Genomic DNA, 19,160 nt, shown 5'->3' on the forward strand with positions numbered 1-19,160 from the left:
AACCTAAAACGTAAAATCATTCTAAAATATATTAATTCTAAACAAACAAAACATTAACTTTAGACATTTTAACACTGTACTCATTTATAATGTATACATTTATTTCAGAAATACAATATCGTTAATTAAAAAAACATTGAAAAAAATAAGGTACTTATCTGTCAAGGAGCAGCAATTAAGAGGAAGATGGCTGCTGTGATGGAGTTTATATATGTATTGGACATTCTTTGTTCTGGAATTTTATTGTTTGTGATGTAATACTTGGAAGTGCTGCAAGGAGAATGGCAATAAAAGTTAATGCATAATGCTAGCCTCCACTCCTGTCATGAAATCCTTGATAGATTAAGGTTGGAGGGAAATGTTTTGTACAGTGCGCAAGTGTATTGGTCCTTTACTTAATTTTCATTTGCCATACTTAGATGAGTCACTTTTAATTCTAAAGTTCATCATACAACTCCCATCATTCAACAACCCAAAATGTTTTACCCACTTCTCTTGATTCTTTCTTATTTTTTCACTTATCCTTTACAAAATTGAGCACTATCTTGCTGAACTTCATTTTTGTCCAACTTGTCTCTCCACGCTAGTTCGGGTATCACATCCTTTGTACCATTGCTTAAGGTATCTTCAGGTCCAGATATTACCTTAAATGTCCGGGAATGGGCAATGGTAAAGGCCCTAATTCCAATTAACCAAACCGGCTTCCAGGAAAACCTGGGAACCACCGCAAACATTCTGGCTCTTTCCCTTTTAGCCGATTCCACAAAAGCAGCAAGAAAACCATTATTTGTCTGTTTCATCGACTACAAAGCTGCCTTTGACAGCATAGATAGAGGAAAGCTATGTTCAAAGCTAGTACGATGGGAAACACCTCCCACACTTTTGATTCAACTCATCCTACTACACTCCGATACATGGGTCCAAATAAAACTGGGGAGTACTACAATCGTATCCAGGCGGATCCCAACCTCCAGAGCCTTAAAGCAGGGCTGCGTTTTGGCTCCTACTCTATTTAACCTCTTCGTGGCTGATCTTTCAACTGACCTAGATAATTGTAACCATCATGCACCAAACCTGGGAGACCTCCCTCTTTCAAATTTACTGTACGCCGACGACCTGATTTTAATCAGCCAAACTCCAGTCGGCTTACAACACCTGCTCCAACAACCACGCCTCAAAAAACAGGTTAGAAATCAACCTAGAAAAGTAAAAAATAATGGTGCTATAACAGCGCAATCCAAAAAAGCGACTGAAATGGCAGCTGGGCGAGAGAGAACTTGAAGTCGTCCATGTCTATAAATATCTAGGAATTATCTTATATAAGAATGGGACATATGACCAACAAAAAGAGGTGATTCAGAGACGAGGAAGCATCCTAGCAATCACCCTGAAAAATCTTAAAAGCAAACTAGCAGGGCAAAACCTGCTCCCGCTGCTTGAAGTGCTTCGCGCAAAGCTGCTGCCCACGCTCACATTCGGCAGCGAGGCCTTGCGAGGGACGGACGAAGAAACCCTCAACAAAACGGTTGCTAAAGCTTTAAGAATAATCTTAAGCTTCCTAAATACACCTCCCCAGCCCAACTAAGGCTCGAATTTGTAATATTAAACCAGAGAATAAGCAGAAAGGCCGCGTACGTAAAAAGCTGGTATAAAATAGAGTGCAGAGACGGGCTCGCTGAACTCATTCCTATGGAAGGAAATATCAAGGAAAAATGCCTCCCCGGCCAAAGACTACCTCCAATCAGGGATCAGCTTGCTAGCCCTGGAGAAAATTTGGGAGGCAGGACTCCCATTCAAGAACGTAAAAGACCTGGTGAATAAGTCTACAAAGCTTGTCTCCACCGCAAACGATAAAGAATGTCTAAATAAGAGGGCCCGTAGCTGGTTCGTGATACAAAGCTATCCGAAATGCTCACCACAACCGTACTTCGGTACAAGCTTTTCCGGGCCATCAAAGGAAGGCTTCCTGGCACTGAGGATGGGGATCCTTCCTGTCAAACCCCTTTTGCACCCCTGGAAACGTACATTTACATCTATAGAATGCAGACTATGCTGCGAAACTAAAGAAGATATGCCGCATCTCCTATGCATATGTAAGTTCCTAGACCGGGAGAGGAGAGAACTGTTAAAACCGCATATAAATGAAATGCATATCCGAACGTGCAGACAGGCAATGAAGGCGTGCTTCAGCGGGGCCAACGTAAAACTAACCTGCAGCTTCGTCCGCTTCAGGAAAACTGCCCAAATAAAGCTTCTCACCGCAGCCTGAGCACAGTAGCGCACACCCAAGCTCTTTTATCCGGCAATTCTCTTTGACTCCCACTACGCTCCAACCCTGAGTCAGTCGTTCACGCCCTCATAATAGACTATTAGATTTACGGACACTGGCGTCACCCCCAGACGGGGACACACCCTTAGCTCTTACTTAAATTTTATACCTCACCGCATACAAACTGTATGTATTTTTTAACCGGATATCGTTCGATTTTAAAGTATATCCATCACGGTTTTAAGACAATATGAAATTATGTTACATATATGTATCCTTTTAAAGATTTTATATTGATGTGTGTACTGCTAAGATTTTAATTAATCAAGCAATAAACTAAACTAAAACGAAACCTTAAATGTCCCAGCTGGCAGTTTGTCCTGGGGATGGATAGTGGTCATCAGCAAAGACTACATCTCTTTTTTGTTGGTGGTAGCTGTTCCCCATGCTGAGCCTTTACCGCTTAATATTATCCTCAGTATGAGAGTTAATAAAAAAAAAAAACATTACTAGTTTAGCGCCCTCTAGACCTGCACCATCAACTTTCATACTTCTTACTAGAAACAGCTGCATCTTTAAAGCTCAAATCAGACAGGGTCATTCTTCTTGATGACTTCTGTATCTGATAAGAGGACCCTTCTGCTAACTAAGGCTTTAACAAGTTAATTCTGTGTGTCAGTTGTTGCCTAATCTCTTATGTCTCCGTTCCAATCTACTTTAGAACAGACCTGGTCTGATACTTGGAATGTTTGCTTTTCAAAATGTTTTACCCACTTCTCTTAATTCTTTCTTATTTTAAAATTGAGCACCATCTTGCTGAACTTCCTCTTTGTCCAACTTGTCTCTCCACGCTAGTTCGGGCATCACATCCTTTGTACCATTGCTTAAGGTATCTTCAGGTACAGATATTGACTTAAATGTCCCAGCTGGCTGTAGTAGGTGTCCTGGGGATGTATAGTGGTCATCAGTAAAGACTCCATCTCTTTTTGTTGGTGGTAGCTGTTCCCCGTGCTGAGCCTTTACCGCTTAATATTATTCTCAGTATGATAGTTAATTAAAAAAAAAGTACTAGTTTAGCGCCCTCAGGACCTGCGCCATCAATTTTCATAATTCTTACTAGAATCAGCTGCGTCTTTAAAGCTCAAATCAGACAGGGACATTCCTCTTGGTGACTTCTGTATCTGATAAGAGGACCCTTCTACTGTCAAAGCTTTTAACAAGTTAATTCTGTGTGTCAGTTGATGCCTAATCTCATGTGTGTCAGTTCCAGTCTACTTTCGAACAGACCTGGTCTGATACTGGGAATGTTTGCTTTTCTCATATTCAACCAAATAGTGTTTTAGAGTGTGGTAGTTTTACTTGTTTAATCTACAAGACCTCAGTCCAAACTCAGTGTTCCAAATTAGTGTCTGCTGCTGGAGTCATCTAACCCGGCTGTGAATACCGATATAAATGATAAAACCGCAGCATTTACCAGGTGGGTCCCATCTGGTCTGGGTTCAGCCAGTCTTCCCAAAAACTACTTGATCTTACAGGCTAACCCCGAGATAAGGTTGCAGCGGTCAAACAACGCTGCAGGATTTGAAAGGGGCTTGAGAAACAGTTACACGATACTAAAGGGGTAAGTATATAACTAAAAGCTTCAGAAGTACGGGAGATTTCTGAAACGAGATTGAACGTTTCTATCAAAACTACATTGAGAATGTAGCAAGCTCCACTGAAGAGGTTTTTAATATTTATAGTAACCTCACTTACCGTCATGTAGGTAGTAAGTTGGCAGTGTCTCCCTCACTGCAAAAGTATTCCGTTCTGTCTGATTTCTTACAGTTTAAAAATGATCTCCGTCTCTAGCCCCTCTCTCCCAGAATTAAGCCTCACTCTGATAGATGTGCTCTCCTAGAACAGCAGAACAAACTGTTGTCCTGTATTACTGTTTTTGTCCCCTGATTAACTCTAAACTCCATATCCTTTGGGTCCCCGTGTACCCATGTCCAAGGAAAATCGAGGTCACATTTACTTCTTCATCGAAGCACTCTCCACTCTGTGTAATCTCTTCCTCACTACTGGCACAGTTCCTGGTGCTTGGAAAGAAGCTCTCGCAGTCCCCCTTCTGGAACAAAAAGCTCAGCAGATGCTAGTGCATTGGTTAATTAGAGGCCTGTTCATTTACTGCTATCTACCTTAAAAATTGCTGAAGGCAGCACCGATCAACAGCTGTCAACATGTAGATCGAATCCCATTCTTAACACTTATCAGTTTGGTTTCCAGACCTGATTGGGCAATGACACTGCATTAGTCTCTGCAGCTAGCGACAAGCACATTCTGTTTACTAGGGGCTGGTGAAGCGACTTTAATATTATTAAACCTTCTGGCAGTCTCCTGTACGGTCTCTCATTCCATCCTGCTGTTCAACCGCATCAATATTGACGTGAAGGATCTAGCTGCTCACTGGCTTCCATCTTTTCTCGAATGCTGCACTGACTCTCTGCTTAGTTCCTATTATATCTGCTTTTAAAGAGATCTCATGTGGTGTTCCTTAGGGATCTACCGCAGGCCCAACCCTATGTGGCTTCACTGTTCCATGGTTATGCAGGTGACTCCCAATTCATCCTCCTCCTTGATGGAGACCAGATTTATCTTCAAGCCCAATCCAAGGATTGAATGCTTGCAGATTGACTGAGCTTTAACTTCTTGCAACTATACTGCTTAGTGGCTTATAGATCTGGGTTCTCGTGTGCCGCCTCTGTGTATGGTCAGCTGTTCATCGAGAGCAGGGCTGTTTTAGGGGCAAAAATAGACTACGTTGTTAAGTGCTCCATGTCTGATCGTGTATTCACTTCAAAACCGTGATTTGCTAATGAGCTTCTTCTATTCAGGAAAGGATAAACAATCTGTCTATTCCAGTGACTATTCAACTCTGTTAGCACTTCGACTCTTTCTGGGGTTTTCGGCCCTATGTAATTTTTAATAATTGATTGATTCTGGACACCCGTAACATATAAATATTATAATGCAAATAGATTTCTTTTTTGAACTTTTTTTTTAAGGCCTATTCTTGAAATAAACCAGTACTAGGAAGGCGAGTCAGCCTTGTAAACCGGATGTGTTTTTCAAATCTTTTTATTAGCTTTAGTATGAAGAGTTTGGACAATCATCTCACTGTGGCAGAGCTGCCTAGCGGACAATATGGCTAAAAAGTTCTTCACAGCACAGATTTAAGGTCAGGAAAGTGCTTTCGTCAGTCAAACCCTTCTGCACATTTTGTGAGTGAGATTCCCCTTTCTGCCTGACGTTACCAGCTCCCCGCCTGCTTCCGAGTCCCAGCTTCTGTTGTGGCGCAGCAGCTCCCTCTTCTGTTGCCGTGGCTACTGATGATGCAGTGGCTGAACTGCACTTAGGGCTGAAGGGATACCTAGGTCAGCTCATTCGTCAGTAAGAGGACCGTGTGTAATCTAAAAGTGTTCCCAAAGCCTAGAATACATATCCCACACTTCTCCCCTAGTACATTTTTTACTGTACAGTGGGGTTTTCAAGGCTCTCCTATAGCTTCTGGCTCAAATGGGAGCCCCCTAGTAGCATTGACAAAAATATTGAGCATCAATAAATTTAATAGTACGAATATCTTGTCTTAAGCAGTGCTCTTCTCTGCAGCAATCGTTCTGCCATCCCACTAAAGGTAGTGAAAACAGCAATAATAACGCGTTTCTGTATAGTGCTTGGTGACAATGCTTTGCGACTTCATAACACCTGATGTGATAGAGGGTGCTTATACTATTGTATTTTTAGTGACTTTAAGAGGCTGCCTCGCTAGTATTCCAACATATGATACCCAGGTGGCACACCGTTCTTTGCAGCAGGTTCTCTGCCATCTCAGACTAAGGCTTGTATGCATTATGGCATGTTTAGCACTGGGAAGGAGTGCACGAGTGAGGTTCATGAGTGAACTGTCGTGTGTGGGTGCTTGGTCAGACAGAGAATGCATGATTGGGTATGAGCTGCATTGACTAGGTGCTTGGTAAGACAGCAGGTGCATTGCATGAGTGTTTTTCTCTGTAAGTGACTGTCTTGAGTGAGCGGATGTGAGTGGGTGTTGGTGAGACTGTGAGTGCGTACATGATGGTCTTGAGTGAGCTGCAGTCAGTGGGTACTTGGTGAGATGGAGTGCAGTGTTGCTGTGTATGTGAGCGTAATGCTTGAGCTGATTTAAGTCAATTAGTAAGTCTGAGTGAGTGAATCAATGAGGTCTTGGGTGAGCTGCTAATGGCAGTTGTTGGATAGTCAGTAAATGCATGAATCAGGGTATTGGGTAAGCTGATGTGAGTGTTTGCTCGATGAGACAGTAAGTTTGTGCATTGGTACGAGGGAGTGCATGTGGCCAGCAGTGCAGAGACTGATATTATACACATACTTGAGGCAACGTGTTTATTTATTGGCCTAAATATACGTTTCCAATTGAAATGAAATGCAATTAAGCCATAGGCGTCCTTTGTTAATTTTACATATTACATTTTTACCAAGCATCGGTATAATTAAAACAACCTATCACTTACTGCAGTCAAGAAGAACACTGCGTCGATTGACGCCTTCTTTCTTCAGCATTTGTAACAATTCGCCATCCTTTCAGTCCATTCGAAAAGTGACCAAGTTATTCACTTTGGCTATTCTTCGAATGAACTGCAGAGTACTATATAAACCAATCAAGTTGTATACTCTTTCATAGCAGATAACCTACTGCACTGACACTTGTCTTTTTTTATACAGAAACCGGAGCTTGGAAAACAGTCCCCATCCCTTGTCAAGAAGCGTCCTCCTTCTCCATCTAACGCGACCAACCGGAGAAGATCGCCTTCTCCCTCAAATGTGGCAAAGCGTCCTCCATCTCCTTCAACAGTGAAGTACGTATATGTGTGACTCGAATACTTTCAAAACTGCTTACGGCGCAATCCGTTTACAATATGTATGTACTTTGTATGAAACATATTGATCTGTATAGCGCACAGTCCAATCTATCTACTGTGTTCTGTGGATATACTGGCTAACTGAATCTGAATATGGACTCAGTAGTGAGCATTGTCTTTCCTGTCATCGCTGAACGGCAGTCTCATTAAGCACGTGCAATTAGCAACTTCAGAGAATAACATACCGTTTTAAACGTAACCACTACATGCATGATGAGGCACAGTTCAAGAATCTTAAACAAAACTGTTCCAAAAGTAGGCAAAGTATTTTGCTCCTGGTGCTGTTAAAGATAATCAACAACAACCAAATTATTTAGATAGTTGGGAGAGCAGGCCATAGGTGTAGCTTATAAAATGTTGGTGTTTGAAAGGAACTCTTGTTCTGTATTGTAGGATCTTCATTGATAGTTATAAACGTTAGAATAATTCCATGCTGTATATATGGACCTGGAACACTTCTTATCCATGTATTTGTATATATTTCAACCGAAATGTTTTTATGTTGTGAAGAGCTCTTCAGGAGTCTATCAAAGTCAAGATTTTTCCAAAATCCAGACTACAGCCTAAGCTATTGTATGCATGTCTGATATTGAGAGAAAAGAGCACCTGATCGCCTACATTGAAGAACCTTGAGAAAAACGATATCCTTTCCCTTTAAGACTCCGAGTCTTTGGGGTACTGCTAAGGTATCCGGCTCACTGCCAATCACCTTGCAGGGCCTCTGAATTTCAGAGCCGACAGCCTGAGCCGGCATTATGTTGCCAACCATGGGTGGCGGTTTCTGACAAAGGTAGTCCAGGACATCTTCGCCCAGTGGGGTGCTCCTTAGAGGGTCTTGTTTGCCTTCACTGAAAATGCTCAGTGGCTGCTGTTCTGTGCCTCAAGTATCCATTGAGGGGCGCCTTGGATCATGCGCTTGAGTTGAGGTTGAACACCTAATTGCATTAAGCATTTCCCCCATACCCTTTATTCCTCGATTTCTTAGGAAGATTCACCATGACAGGGCCCAAGTTATTCTCATTACCCCGGATTGGCCAAGAAGGGTGTAATATGCAGACCTCATGCGCTTCTCCAAATGAACCCCAAAACAACTTCATTTCAGGTCGTACCTTTTCTCCTAGTTGGGGAGAATTATCTCTGAGGCCTCCACATAAATGCTTGGAAATTGAACAGGGACATCTGAGAACATTTAAGCTGCCACCAGAGGTTGTAAACGTCCTCTTGTCAGCTTGTCGCCCCTCCACCAAATTGATTACATCATGGTGTGCAGACAGTTACATGGACCCTTGAAGGCCACGCTGTCACAGGTCCTGCAGTACACACTTTCTCTTACTCGGAGGGGTTGTCAAAGGGTATTTAGCTGCCTTGTCTGCATTCCTAAGTCTGCCTGAACATACCATCCCTTTTTAAGTCCTTCATTGTCATACGTTTGTTAAGGGGTTTACATATATTCTCACACTCCCTTTGTTGTGCCCCTGTGGGACCTTAACTTAGTCTTGACTTTTCGTATGGGGACTCGGTTTGAGTTCCTACATAGTTCTCATAAAGAATGTTAACTTTCAAAATTGTGTTTTTATTTGCTAGCCCCTCAACCAGACAGGTGAGCGAGTTACAAGCTTCCTGTACCCTTTGTTTACCTCTTATTATGCAGACAAATTGGTGTTGCAAACTAAGTGCTGCTATCCTGCCAAAAGTGGTTACCCCAACCCTAGTCAGTCCATCAACCTCTCAACTTTTTTGCCTATGCCTTATACCTATAAGGAGGGGGAGCAGTTGGATCGGTTGAACTCTTGTTGGGCAGTAAATTACTTTCTGTTCCGCGCCAAGGCCATACATCTGGATGACCAGTTCTCAGCCGTTTATTGCAGTGCTAAGGGAACAGCAGTGTATTTGATTTTACTGTGATCTCATGGAATGTTCATGTTATAAGGTTTACGGGAAGTAGAATATATACTGTACAGTTGAAGAGAGCTTTCAAGGGAAGAGCACAAGTATCTTGTGTTCTGAATAAATATATACAGAGGCAGTTCTGACTACAAGTTGTTAATTACAGCTGTTACAGTGGCGACGAGTGCATAACAGCCAAGCAGCATGTATTAAAAGTGCACAAGGCATTGAAAATTTGGCGCCGGCATGCAGTAATTTGGTATTACCTGTGAACATCCCGCAGTAACTGTGTGTGAAAGAGCATTTGTGCCCTCAAGATAGTGCAGATAGTTAAAAGTAGAAGTTTTGAAAGCAGGGCACTGACTGAGGTGTGCGTGCACCCATAAGCAAAGAAATCCTACTCATGGTGCAGGTGCATATAAGATACATTAGGACAGTAATCACGCGTTCATTTTTAGCTGACCACATTTGCATCATTCAGTGACCAAAGAAACACATTTAACCAATCCATTTGTCCAGCAACAAGGTGTTGGACATAATGCATGCATATGTACATTGTTTTAAAGTGAATGCGATTCTCATACAAGTGGTATTGTCGTATTGCTGGAATTAAGTCATGGTGGTCGTTTTGAAGTCAGGTGCACCCGATTTGAACCTGAATCACATAATGGAACTCCATTTTAAAGTCAGCCACACCTAAATTGAGCCTGGATTATACAGTAAAACTTCATTGTAAAGTCGCACATAACATTTTGAAGTATACATTATTTTTTTATAAGAAGAGAACTACAATTTTCTCAGAAATTTTTCAAGTAATATAGGAAAATGTCAGGTGGAGGAACAAGTATTGAAGCAACAATAAATACGGTTACAGAAGGATACAATGATGAAGAAAATTTAAAAAAAAATTCAAGCTTCGTTTTTGAAGACCTTTACCATTTGACATATCTAATAAACTATTTCACAGAGATAGGGAAAAATGGAGAAGGTGATTTGAACATTTTTTAAAGACTGCACACAAAAAATAATAACAAGTAAGAGAACTATTGCTTAATCTTGTAGGTGATGATGTGGAGGATTTGATAGTGACATTTCCTGAACAGGAAAAGACTACAGATAGAGGTCTCATGAAATATCTGAAAGACCGGTTTGATCCTTAAGGAATTTAAATTTTGGAAGGTATAATTTTATTGTAGCTTTTCAAAAAAGATGAGTCCATGGATAAATACGTAACAAGACTAAGAAAAGTGGCCACTTTTTGTGAATTTGAGAAGTTGAACAATGAAGAAACGATAAACTTAAGGATAATTCAAAGATACTTCTCTGTAAAATTTAGGAAAAAGCTACTAGAAAAGGCGTATGACTTAGAAACAATCATACGCATGGTTAGAATAGAACACAAGCAAAAGAAACATGCTAACAATACGGAACAAGGCAGAGTGAAAACTGTAGAACAAGTGTGACAAATTTAAAAAACAAGATAATAGTGCAGGAATGGCAGATGGGCAAAGAAAATAAGTCACGCTATAGATGTGGTTTGCAATTCCCGCATTTAAAAGTTTGTCCTGTGCTAGGTCAACAATGTAGAAAAGGCAGAATATTTAAACATTTTGTAATTGCATGCAGGATCAAAATAGACAAAAAAGAAACTTGAAATAGGGAAAGTTGAAACCAACAAAGTATAACAGAGAATACAAATATATTAGGGAATGTGAAATATTTAAGGCAGATGCAAAGTGTTGAACATGATTATTATGAAGATGAACAATCTGGGAGACTATTCATGATGTGTGAATTTAAACAGGTTAGCATGATCAGAACTGAAAATATTTTAAAAAACAATCTGTGGATGTTATAGTTGGCCCTCAAAAAGTTCCTTTAGAGCTGTATAGTAGAGCAACTTGCAGCATCATGTGTGTTACTCCGTATCAGGAAATAGAAGTATGGCCGTCTCTAGGTCCATCACATATCTGTGTTTTCTAATGGGGAGCAAAACATCTTGTTTCATGTTTGGGATCATTTTAAGAAGATTTGCAGTGTGGAGAGATCCAACAAAGAATAAATACATGTGTTGGAGGTTGAAGTTCCTGGCACATGTTTGATAAGCAGCGTCACAGATCAAGTTATGGGTTTACTAGCAGTGACTTGTAATGTCACGCCAGATCATCCTGTGCTAAGGCAGTATGCAGAATTATTTACAGGATTAGGAAAGATGAAAGCTAAAACAATTACTTTGCATATTAATGAAGCGGTAAAACCAGTGGGGCAAGTTCACAGAAGAGTTACAATACAATACAATGTAATAGGTATTTATAAAGAGCACAACTAGATCAAATAGAGGTGTCCCAGCACTATGCAGATATTGCAGTAGAGGATTAGTCGACCATCTAAAGCCTACCCTGGCTAAAGAGCCAGGTTTTTAAGGCCTCCCTGAAATTACGTTCTGACTATCTGGCGCAAATGAGATGGTAACGAGTGTAGGAGAGTAGGGTCTGCAATCCTATGATCACCCCAGATTTTTGCTTTTTGCTTCACTGGTTTACGACTTCCCTGGCTGTGGGCCTGCTAATCAGACCCACAGCCTAGCTGTTCTCTCACTAAATTGACACGTGTACCTTAGGTGCATATACCAATTGGTACTGGGCCACCTTATCAGACCCTGTCACTCAGGGCATAGGTGTACCCAGGGCTTACCAGGGGCTGCAGCATGTATTATGCCACCCCTGGCTGGCCATCTAAATCTGACACAACTGGCTGCACGACAGCTGGGGCAAGGTGGTGTAATCACCCTTTGCTTTAGATATAGTATACCTATATCTAACCCTAAAATGGATACATAGATTCCTATCAGTCACTCCTATGGCAGGCCTTAACAATCCTGAAGGCAGAGTGCTTGGAATCATGTGAGATGGTGCTCTGGCATGAGCTGAGCCCGTTTGCAGCTTGCAGAACCAAGTCCTAATAGCTGTTCCATGATAACGATTACCATATACTCTTAAGTGCATTATAATCCTCGCGGTTATATGCCATCTCTGGTATCGCTTTATCAAAACATGTCGAGTAAGGTGTCATACGAATTGGAATACTAACCCCTCGCCAATTCTGGCGACGGGGTTAGCATTCCACCCTTCTAGAGGGACACGACATGTACTGTGAACCCCGGTTAAAGTTAACTCGAGCCTCAGCATCACAAAATGGATGCTGCCACCACAGACACAATTCTGACCTCCTGCTGCTGGGAGTCCTTCCAGCGAGGAGAGCTTGGACAAAGGGTTTCCTGTCAGGGGCGGTGCTAGCACCATCCCAGACAGGGTTTTGTGTATCCTGGGTAGGCAGGGCTGAATAGGAAGGTGACTGCAAGTGGCATCCCGGTGCTCACTATACATCTGCTGGCTTGAACCAGTTCCAGGGGCACACCAGCCCCTGAGCTGGGGAAAGTCCGGCATGGGAGAGGGGTGTAACCACCCCCCTTCCTGGTCCCACCCATGGGCAGGACCTAGTCCTGTACCAGCCCCTTTCTTTAGAATAAAGGTAGGAGCGGGGACCCTTCCAAATTAGATCATCTTTGAATCCTGAAACTACTTTCTACGAAAGGAACTCAAGACTTCTTCTCAAGATTTCTCTCTTGTGACTAAGGAGTAGTCGCCCTGCATCAGCGGGCACCAACTAAGTAACCTGCGGTTTGCTGCACCTCCATCCTCCGGAACCAGACCGACCAGCACGACGAGACCCAGCTTCCCTGGCACCTCTGACCTCTACCTGCATCATCAGCCCAGCTGAGATTCGTGGGTGTGACGAGACCTCGAGGGACCGGCCATCTTCAGAACTGCACTACGCTTATCCAGCACGACCGCCGAGGGATCCTCGAGTGAGTGCTTTGGGGTTTGAGAAGCCCTAACCCTGAGCAGCTCCAGCCCCGAAGTCCAGCCCCCCAGCATCCACGAGATCTGCGTGGGGCCCTTCTGCTCTTTGCTGCTCACCGCGTTGTCCGGCCACTTGCCTGCTGGCTTGTAGCCCTCTTGACGACGAACTACGACACTTCCATCGCTGGTCTGGTTGCTCCAGACTGGCCCTTGCTCCCCTCCAACAGAGGAGCACCCCGGACCCTCCTGGTCCACTCCAGACGCCATTTTTAGTCCACCGCGTGGGCTTGCATTTGCCAAGAGTTGTTGCCCCAATCCTGGGTCCAGCATCGCCGACGGCAGATACCTTCGTGGGACAGCTCGCACCTCCATCCTGGTCGCCGACAACGCCTCCTGGTCCGATAGACTGCAGAGCCCAGCGTCGCCCACTCACCTGGTCGAGGTGACTCCTTCCGGTGCCATCCTGGTGCCCATCTAATCACTGGCTAGTGCTTCAGAACTTGGTCCCCTCTGCTTACAGGTACTCTCTTCAGCTGATCCAGTCCTTGGATCGGCCCGGAACATCTTCACTGGTTGCCTGCCAGCAACTTCCACTTCAGGCTCCTGGTTCGTCAACGAGGATTCCCGACGACACTTGAACCCTATGCAGCCGCTGCCCCTGGGCTAGGTAAACCGAGTACCACGGTGCTCCAGCGTAGACCATATCTCTAAGTGTCTAGATCCACTTTCGTTTTTGACCTACCTAGTCGGGTTCGCCCGGGATCACTAACTTTTGCATTTACTAGTATCCATAGACTTTGTCCCGCATTACGCGTGAGAGTTCCCACTCTGCACACGACGTCCCTAGGCCTCCTGCTTCTAATCTAAGGGTTCAGCATTGTAGGCCTAGCGTTTCTAAAGTCTTTGAGAGTAGTACTTACCTGCTAGTAATTTCTCATTCCACTTTTGTAGTATATGGTTTTCCGTGCCCCTCGGGCATTTGTGTAAATTGTACGACTTTCAGTATTTCTTTAAGAGCTTTGTATTGTGCTTAGCACCCTGTCCTCATAAAGAGTCCAGGGCTGTTGTGTTCTAAATAAATATCCCTTTATTTTCATAACAACTTGTGTGGTGTCCTTTCACTTGGTGTTTAAGGGTATATGTGATGGTATAACAGCTGGCTTAACACGCCCTCTAGAGTTTAGCCTAAAGACTGCTCTTGTCCATGCTACTAGGATAGCTGGTCTATAAGGTTGACTTACAACCAATCATCAATAAGGGTTGTTTGGACTGATACATAGTGATCACTAGAATAGTGAGCACTGCATATCAGGCCCACTTCTCACAACGAGTTCCAGAGTCTGGAGGTCCTGACCACGAAAGATCTTCCCCCAAGATGAGACTTCGCATTACGCGGAACACGGAGGAGACACTGATACTTAGATCTCAATTTCTGTTCCTGTCGATATGGACTAAGCTTAAGGTAACCTGGGCCCAGGTTCCGGGCGGCCCGGAAGGCCAGTGTAAGAGCCTTAAATTCACTCCTCTTAGCCACTGGGAGCCAATATGGCTGTCTCAGGCGAGGAGATATATAATGGCGGAAAGGTACCCACCAAATTAGTCTTGCTGCTACGTTCTGCACTAACTGCAGTCTGTAAATCCGGTAGGCTGGCAGCCCTAAATATATACTATTGGCTTAGTCCAGGCGCAAAGTCCTCATTGCATGGACTATAATACTGCGGCTGTCCTCCAGCAGTAAATCAAGGATTATTTTTAAAGATTCTGAGCTTTCCAAAGCAGGCTGAGGACGTCTGACGAAGTTTAGCCGCAAAAGACAGATCTGTATCCCATTTGGTGCTTAGAATCATTGATGTCATTGTCTGGACCAGTGATGAGCCCAGTTCTACTGGCCACCAGAGATCCGCAGGTGGCGGAGACGCTTGACTAAAGAACAGGACTTCCGTCTTATCTGCATTTACTTTTAGGCAGTTGCTGTACATCAATTTAGAGATGTTCTTCAGGCACTCCTTAAAACTAAGAAAGGCAGCCTTAGAGTCTTCTTTGAATGAACAACCAGCTTGGTATCATCTGCATAGGATACTACTTTCACTCCCTGGGATGCAATAAGAGTTCCAAGAGGCCCCATGTAGATATTAAAAAGCAGTGGACTCCATGCAGAGCCCTGAGGTACTCCATACCGTAGGGGTTTTGCTGTGGATCGAAAGGGTCGCAGATAGTCCTGTTGGGTGCGGTCCTCCCCGCAGATACCCAGCTAATGTAGTCTACTCAGTAGGATTGAGTGTGCTACAGTGTTGAATGCTCCTGATAGGTCTAATAAAACTAGCATAGCGGAAGCGCTAGCATCCACAGTCATTCTCACAGATTCTGCTACTTCAGTCAAAGCGGTCTCAGTGCTATAGCCTGTCCGAAATTCAGATTGAGAATCTTGCAAGAGGTCATGTGTCTCAATATACTTGGCTAGCTGCTGTTGTGTCAGTTTTTCTGGCATTTTTGCAGGTGCCAGCAAACGGGATATCGGGTGAAAATTGCTGAGGACCGCTGGATCCGCATCAGCTTTTTTCAATAGAGGTAACAAGAATGCTTGTTTCCAGATACGCGGAAATATGACGGTTTTTAGCGACGTGTTCCGGGTCTCGTTAAGTGTCGGGTTCAGCAAATGGGCCAGAGATCTAATAAGTTGGGGAGGGCAGGGAACCTCTCGGGAGCCTGATTTGCATTTCAGGATTTCAATCATTGATTCCTTGAGGGATATGGGGATGAATTCCAAGAAGGAGCAGTGGGGATTCGAGCTTGCAATTTGTTGCATAGCCGAGATCTCAGACACAGCTGGAAACTAATCATATACAGTCAGGATTTTTTCCTCGAAGACGTTTGACAAGCTTGTGCACAAGGAGTAGGATGGGTGGATGATGCCCTCCACTGCTGACTGATTCGTTTAAGATCTTACGATCTTAAAAATTTCTCTTGAGTTCTCCGAACTCTCTATGCACCTGACAAAGTATTCTCTCCTCGAAGTCCGCATCAGCTTGTGGAAATTCTTTTGTGCATACTTGTAGGCATTTTTTGTTGCAGGAGAGTACGTTTTCCTCCGGCAGCGTTCAAACCTCTTGCATCTACTTTTTTTCCTTCTAAGATCTGTTGAAAACCACGGGCAAAAGGGGAAGTTCTGGGGGTTGTGACAGATCCAATGGGTGCCACATTGTCTGAGGCAGAAGAGATCCATTACTTAAAGGAGGAGGAGTCAATGTGAGGATTGCTGGACAGTTGTGGCTCCATTGCTTGTAAAGCTGGAACCAGGTCGTCAGCGGTCTCCTTTTTCCAATTTCTCCTTAGCTCAGTTTGTTTTCCATCTAGTGGCTGCTAAATCACCAGCCTAAAGGAGAAAGGGACAAGAAAATGATCAGTTGAAGGGGGACCTCTACTTCCAGATTATGGATGCTCAAGAAAATAAGATCTAATATAGGGCCAGCTCTATGAGTAGGAGCAACAACGAGCTGAGAAAGATTAAAGCCAATGAGTGTCGAGATTAGCTGGGACGCCTGGGAACAACTGGGATAGTCTACATGGGGGTTAAAATCACCTAAGACCGTGACGCTGGCATAGTGGACAGACATTTGAGCAATAATATTGCATAGATCTTGTATGGAACTATAAGAGAAGTCCGGTGGCCTGTAAATCATTAAGCCTGCAAAGGAGAGAGCAGGCGAGATCTTAAAACAGAAGCCTAAACCCTCTACATTCCCATTGTTGCTCAGTTCAGATGAAGAGCCCTCCCAAGTGTCTGTTAAAATGCAAGCTACTCCTCCCCCCTCCTATCTCCACTCCGATTTACACAAGTGATACGAAAACCGGGCGGAATAGCCAAGGTAAAGTCTTGCTTTGAATCCTCTTTTAACCATGTTTCCATTAAGAACATTACATCCCACGCATTGCCCATCAAAGAGAGGCAGTTGTCGTCTGCATGTTTTGGTAATGACCTACAATTGATCTGGCAAGCTCGAATACTGCCATCCTTGCCCTTATGTGAGTTAGCATTTGATATGTTGCCCTCATCATTCCCTCCCAGGGCTTCCAGTTTAAATTTACAGCCTTTGCTGTCAAACTTGGAGCTCTCGTTCTCCAGATTAGCGCACTGATTCCCAACGCATATATTATCTCTAAGAGCCATAAGGGAATCTCTAGACCATTTTACCCTCTTACCCCAGCCAAATTGTGCAGCGTGGTTGACGCTGAACGCGGTCCGGACGGACGCATGCAGACTGGCTCGCCTTCGGCTCCCGTCCGCTGTGTGGCCGCATCACAGGATGCATCAAGTAGACGCTAGATAGCAGTCCGCAAAAGCTAGACTGCTCACCCACCAAAGAGGAAGTCTAAAAGTGTCCTCCTGAGTCGGAGGAAAAAGGCACTCTGCTCGGCACACAAGGTGGAGGAGTTGTCAGATTGGACTTTTTCTTAAGGTAACTGTGCAAACAATGCAATGAAGGTTTAAAAGTCTTGAGAGGGTTACGAACAGTTTCATTGTGATAGTTTATTAAAAATAAATCAGCAATGGCAACGCACAGAGGTGCCTTCCACAGAACACTATTGTGGGATTTAAAACAATTAATATGCACGCTGAATTAAAAATTAAAGTAACTGCCTCCGTGCCATGCACCCTAAAGCACGCAGAGGTACACTCCACATAACACACACCACAGAATGACACAAACAAGAAATCAGGTGAGTCTGGCCACTACTCACACAGCAATCCGCTGTACAATATATCTGCAGCCGAAAGTAGAACAAGATATAAATTAACTTCTTGAGCAGTGTATTAATAAAACAGTTTCTTGTCCGACACCATGGATGTCTTCGATTGTGGTAGTTCCCAAAAAACATAAAAGATCACAGAATTTGTGTGGCTACTAGAGTGCCCAATACAGCGATTGAGAGAGTAATCCGGGGCTGCATTTAAATGACAAGATTAGTAATATCACTGGCGCTACCATCTTTTCAAAATTGATCTGTACAAGGGATATCATCAGTTGGAAATTCATGATCAATCCCGATTATATAACAGTTTCTACGCAGTTAGGATTTGTTAGGTACATAAGATTGAATTTTGGCATATGCTCAGCTGATGAAAATTTTCAGGAATCTATAAAGATTAAATTAAGGCCGATAAAGAATGCTGTGAACTACAGTGATAATATTTTGTTATACGGGAAAACAAAGAAAGAACATGATCAAGCGTTAAATGAAGTGTGCTTACAACTAGTAAAAGCAGGTTTCACGCTCAACCTTGAAAATGTGAAATAAATAAATCTGAATTAACATTCTATGGCCATATGTTTTCGCGCAAAATGAGACCTGACACAATAAAGGTGTTATCTTTAAATTCAGTAGTTACCCCCAAAGATGTGCCTGAACTGCGTTCATTCTTGGGAATGGCCAGTTACTGTTCAAATTACATAAAGAACTGTGCCACAATAAGTACGTCTCTTAGAGAGCTAACAAAGAAAGGGTGAAAGTTCAGTTGGGGTATGGATGGTGAGCATGCTTTTAAACGAATAAAAGATCAAATATTTTGATCCAGAATTATGCACTGAAGTAGTGGTGGATGCTAGTTCATTGGGACTTTTGTGCAGTGTTGGTGCAACATAATCCTGGCAGAGAAACTACCTCGCTTTGTGATTTCACATGCTAGTAAAAGCTTGCCTGTTGTTGAACAGAGATACTCTCAGCCAGAAAAAGAAAGTCTTGCTTTAGTCTGGGCTTGTGAACATTATCATGATTTCATATATGGGAGCTATTTGTTATAATAACAGATCATCAAGCATTACTTTTCATTTTTGGAAACCCAAAAATGAGATTGCCACCATGCATTGAAAGATGGGGAATGATACTGATGGATTATGATTTTAAGATCATTCATTAACAAAGAGAAGAGTTTAATTCATCAGATTATCTATTGAGGTACCAAACTAAGACAGAGCTAAAATAACAGTCGAAAGCAGAGGCATTTGTATGTTTTATCATCAGGTCAACAGTTCCAGGCATTATATCAGAAAAAGAGCTAGTTTAAATGACAGTTAATGATTAAACGATTCAGGAAGCAAATAAAATTATACTTCAAAACAAATTGAAGTTGATAAATGTTGCAACGCGATTTCAAGCAAATGTAAGAAAAAGTTACATTTTGGC

The 19,160-nt window shown here is 43.0% G+C and overlaps 1 protein-coding gene across 16 annotated transcripts in view; it reads left to right on the forward strand.

Annotated features, from left to right (window-relative positions):
* MAP7D3 (MAP7 domain containing 3) overlaps positions 1-19,160 on the forward strand; it is a 1,137,171-nt gene that overhangs the window by 451,337 nt on the left and 666,674 nt on the right. For all 16 annotated transcript variants that reach the window (XM_086918652.1, XM_086918653.1, XM_086918658.1 and 13 more), the window contains one exon: positions 7,031-7,164. In XM_086918652.1, the coding sequence (XP_086774778.1) occupies positions 7,031-7,164 (134 nt within the window). The remainder of the gene's footprint in view (positions 1-7,030; positions 7,165-19,160) is intronic.

The sequence above is a fragment of the Lissotriton vulgaris genome, chromosome 4_1, assembly GCF_964263255.1.
Source record: "Lissotriton vulgaris chromosome 4_1, aLisVul1.2, whole genome shotgun sequence".
Lineage (NCBI taxonomy): Eukaryota > Metazoa > Chordata > Amphibia > Caudata > Salamandridae > Lissotriton > Lissotriton vulgaris.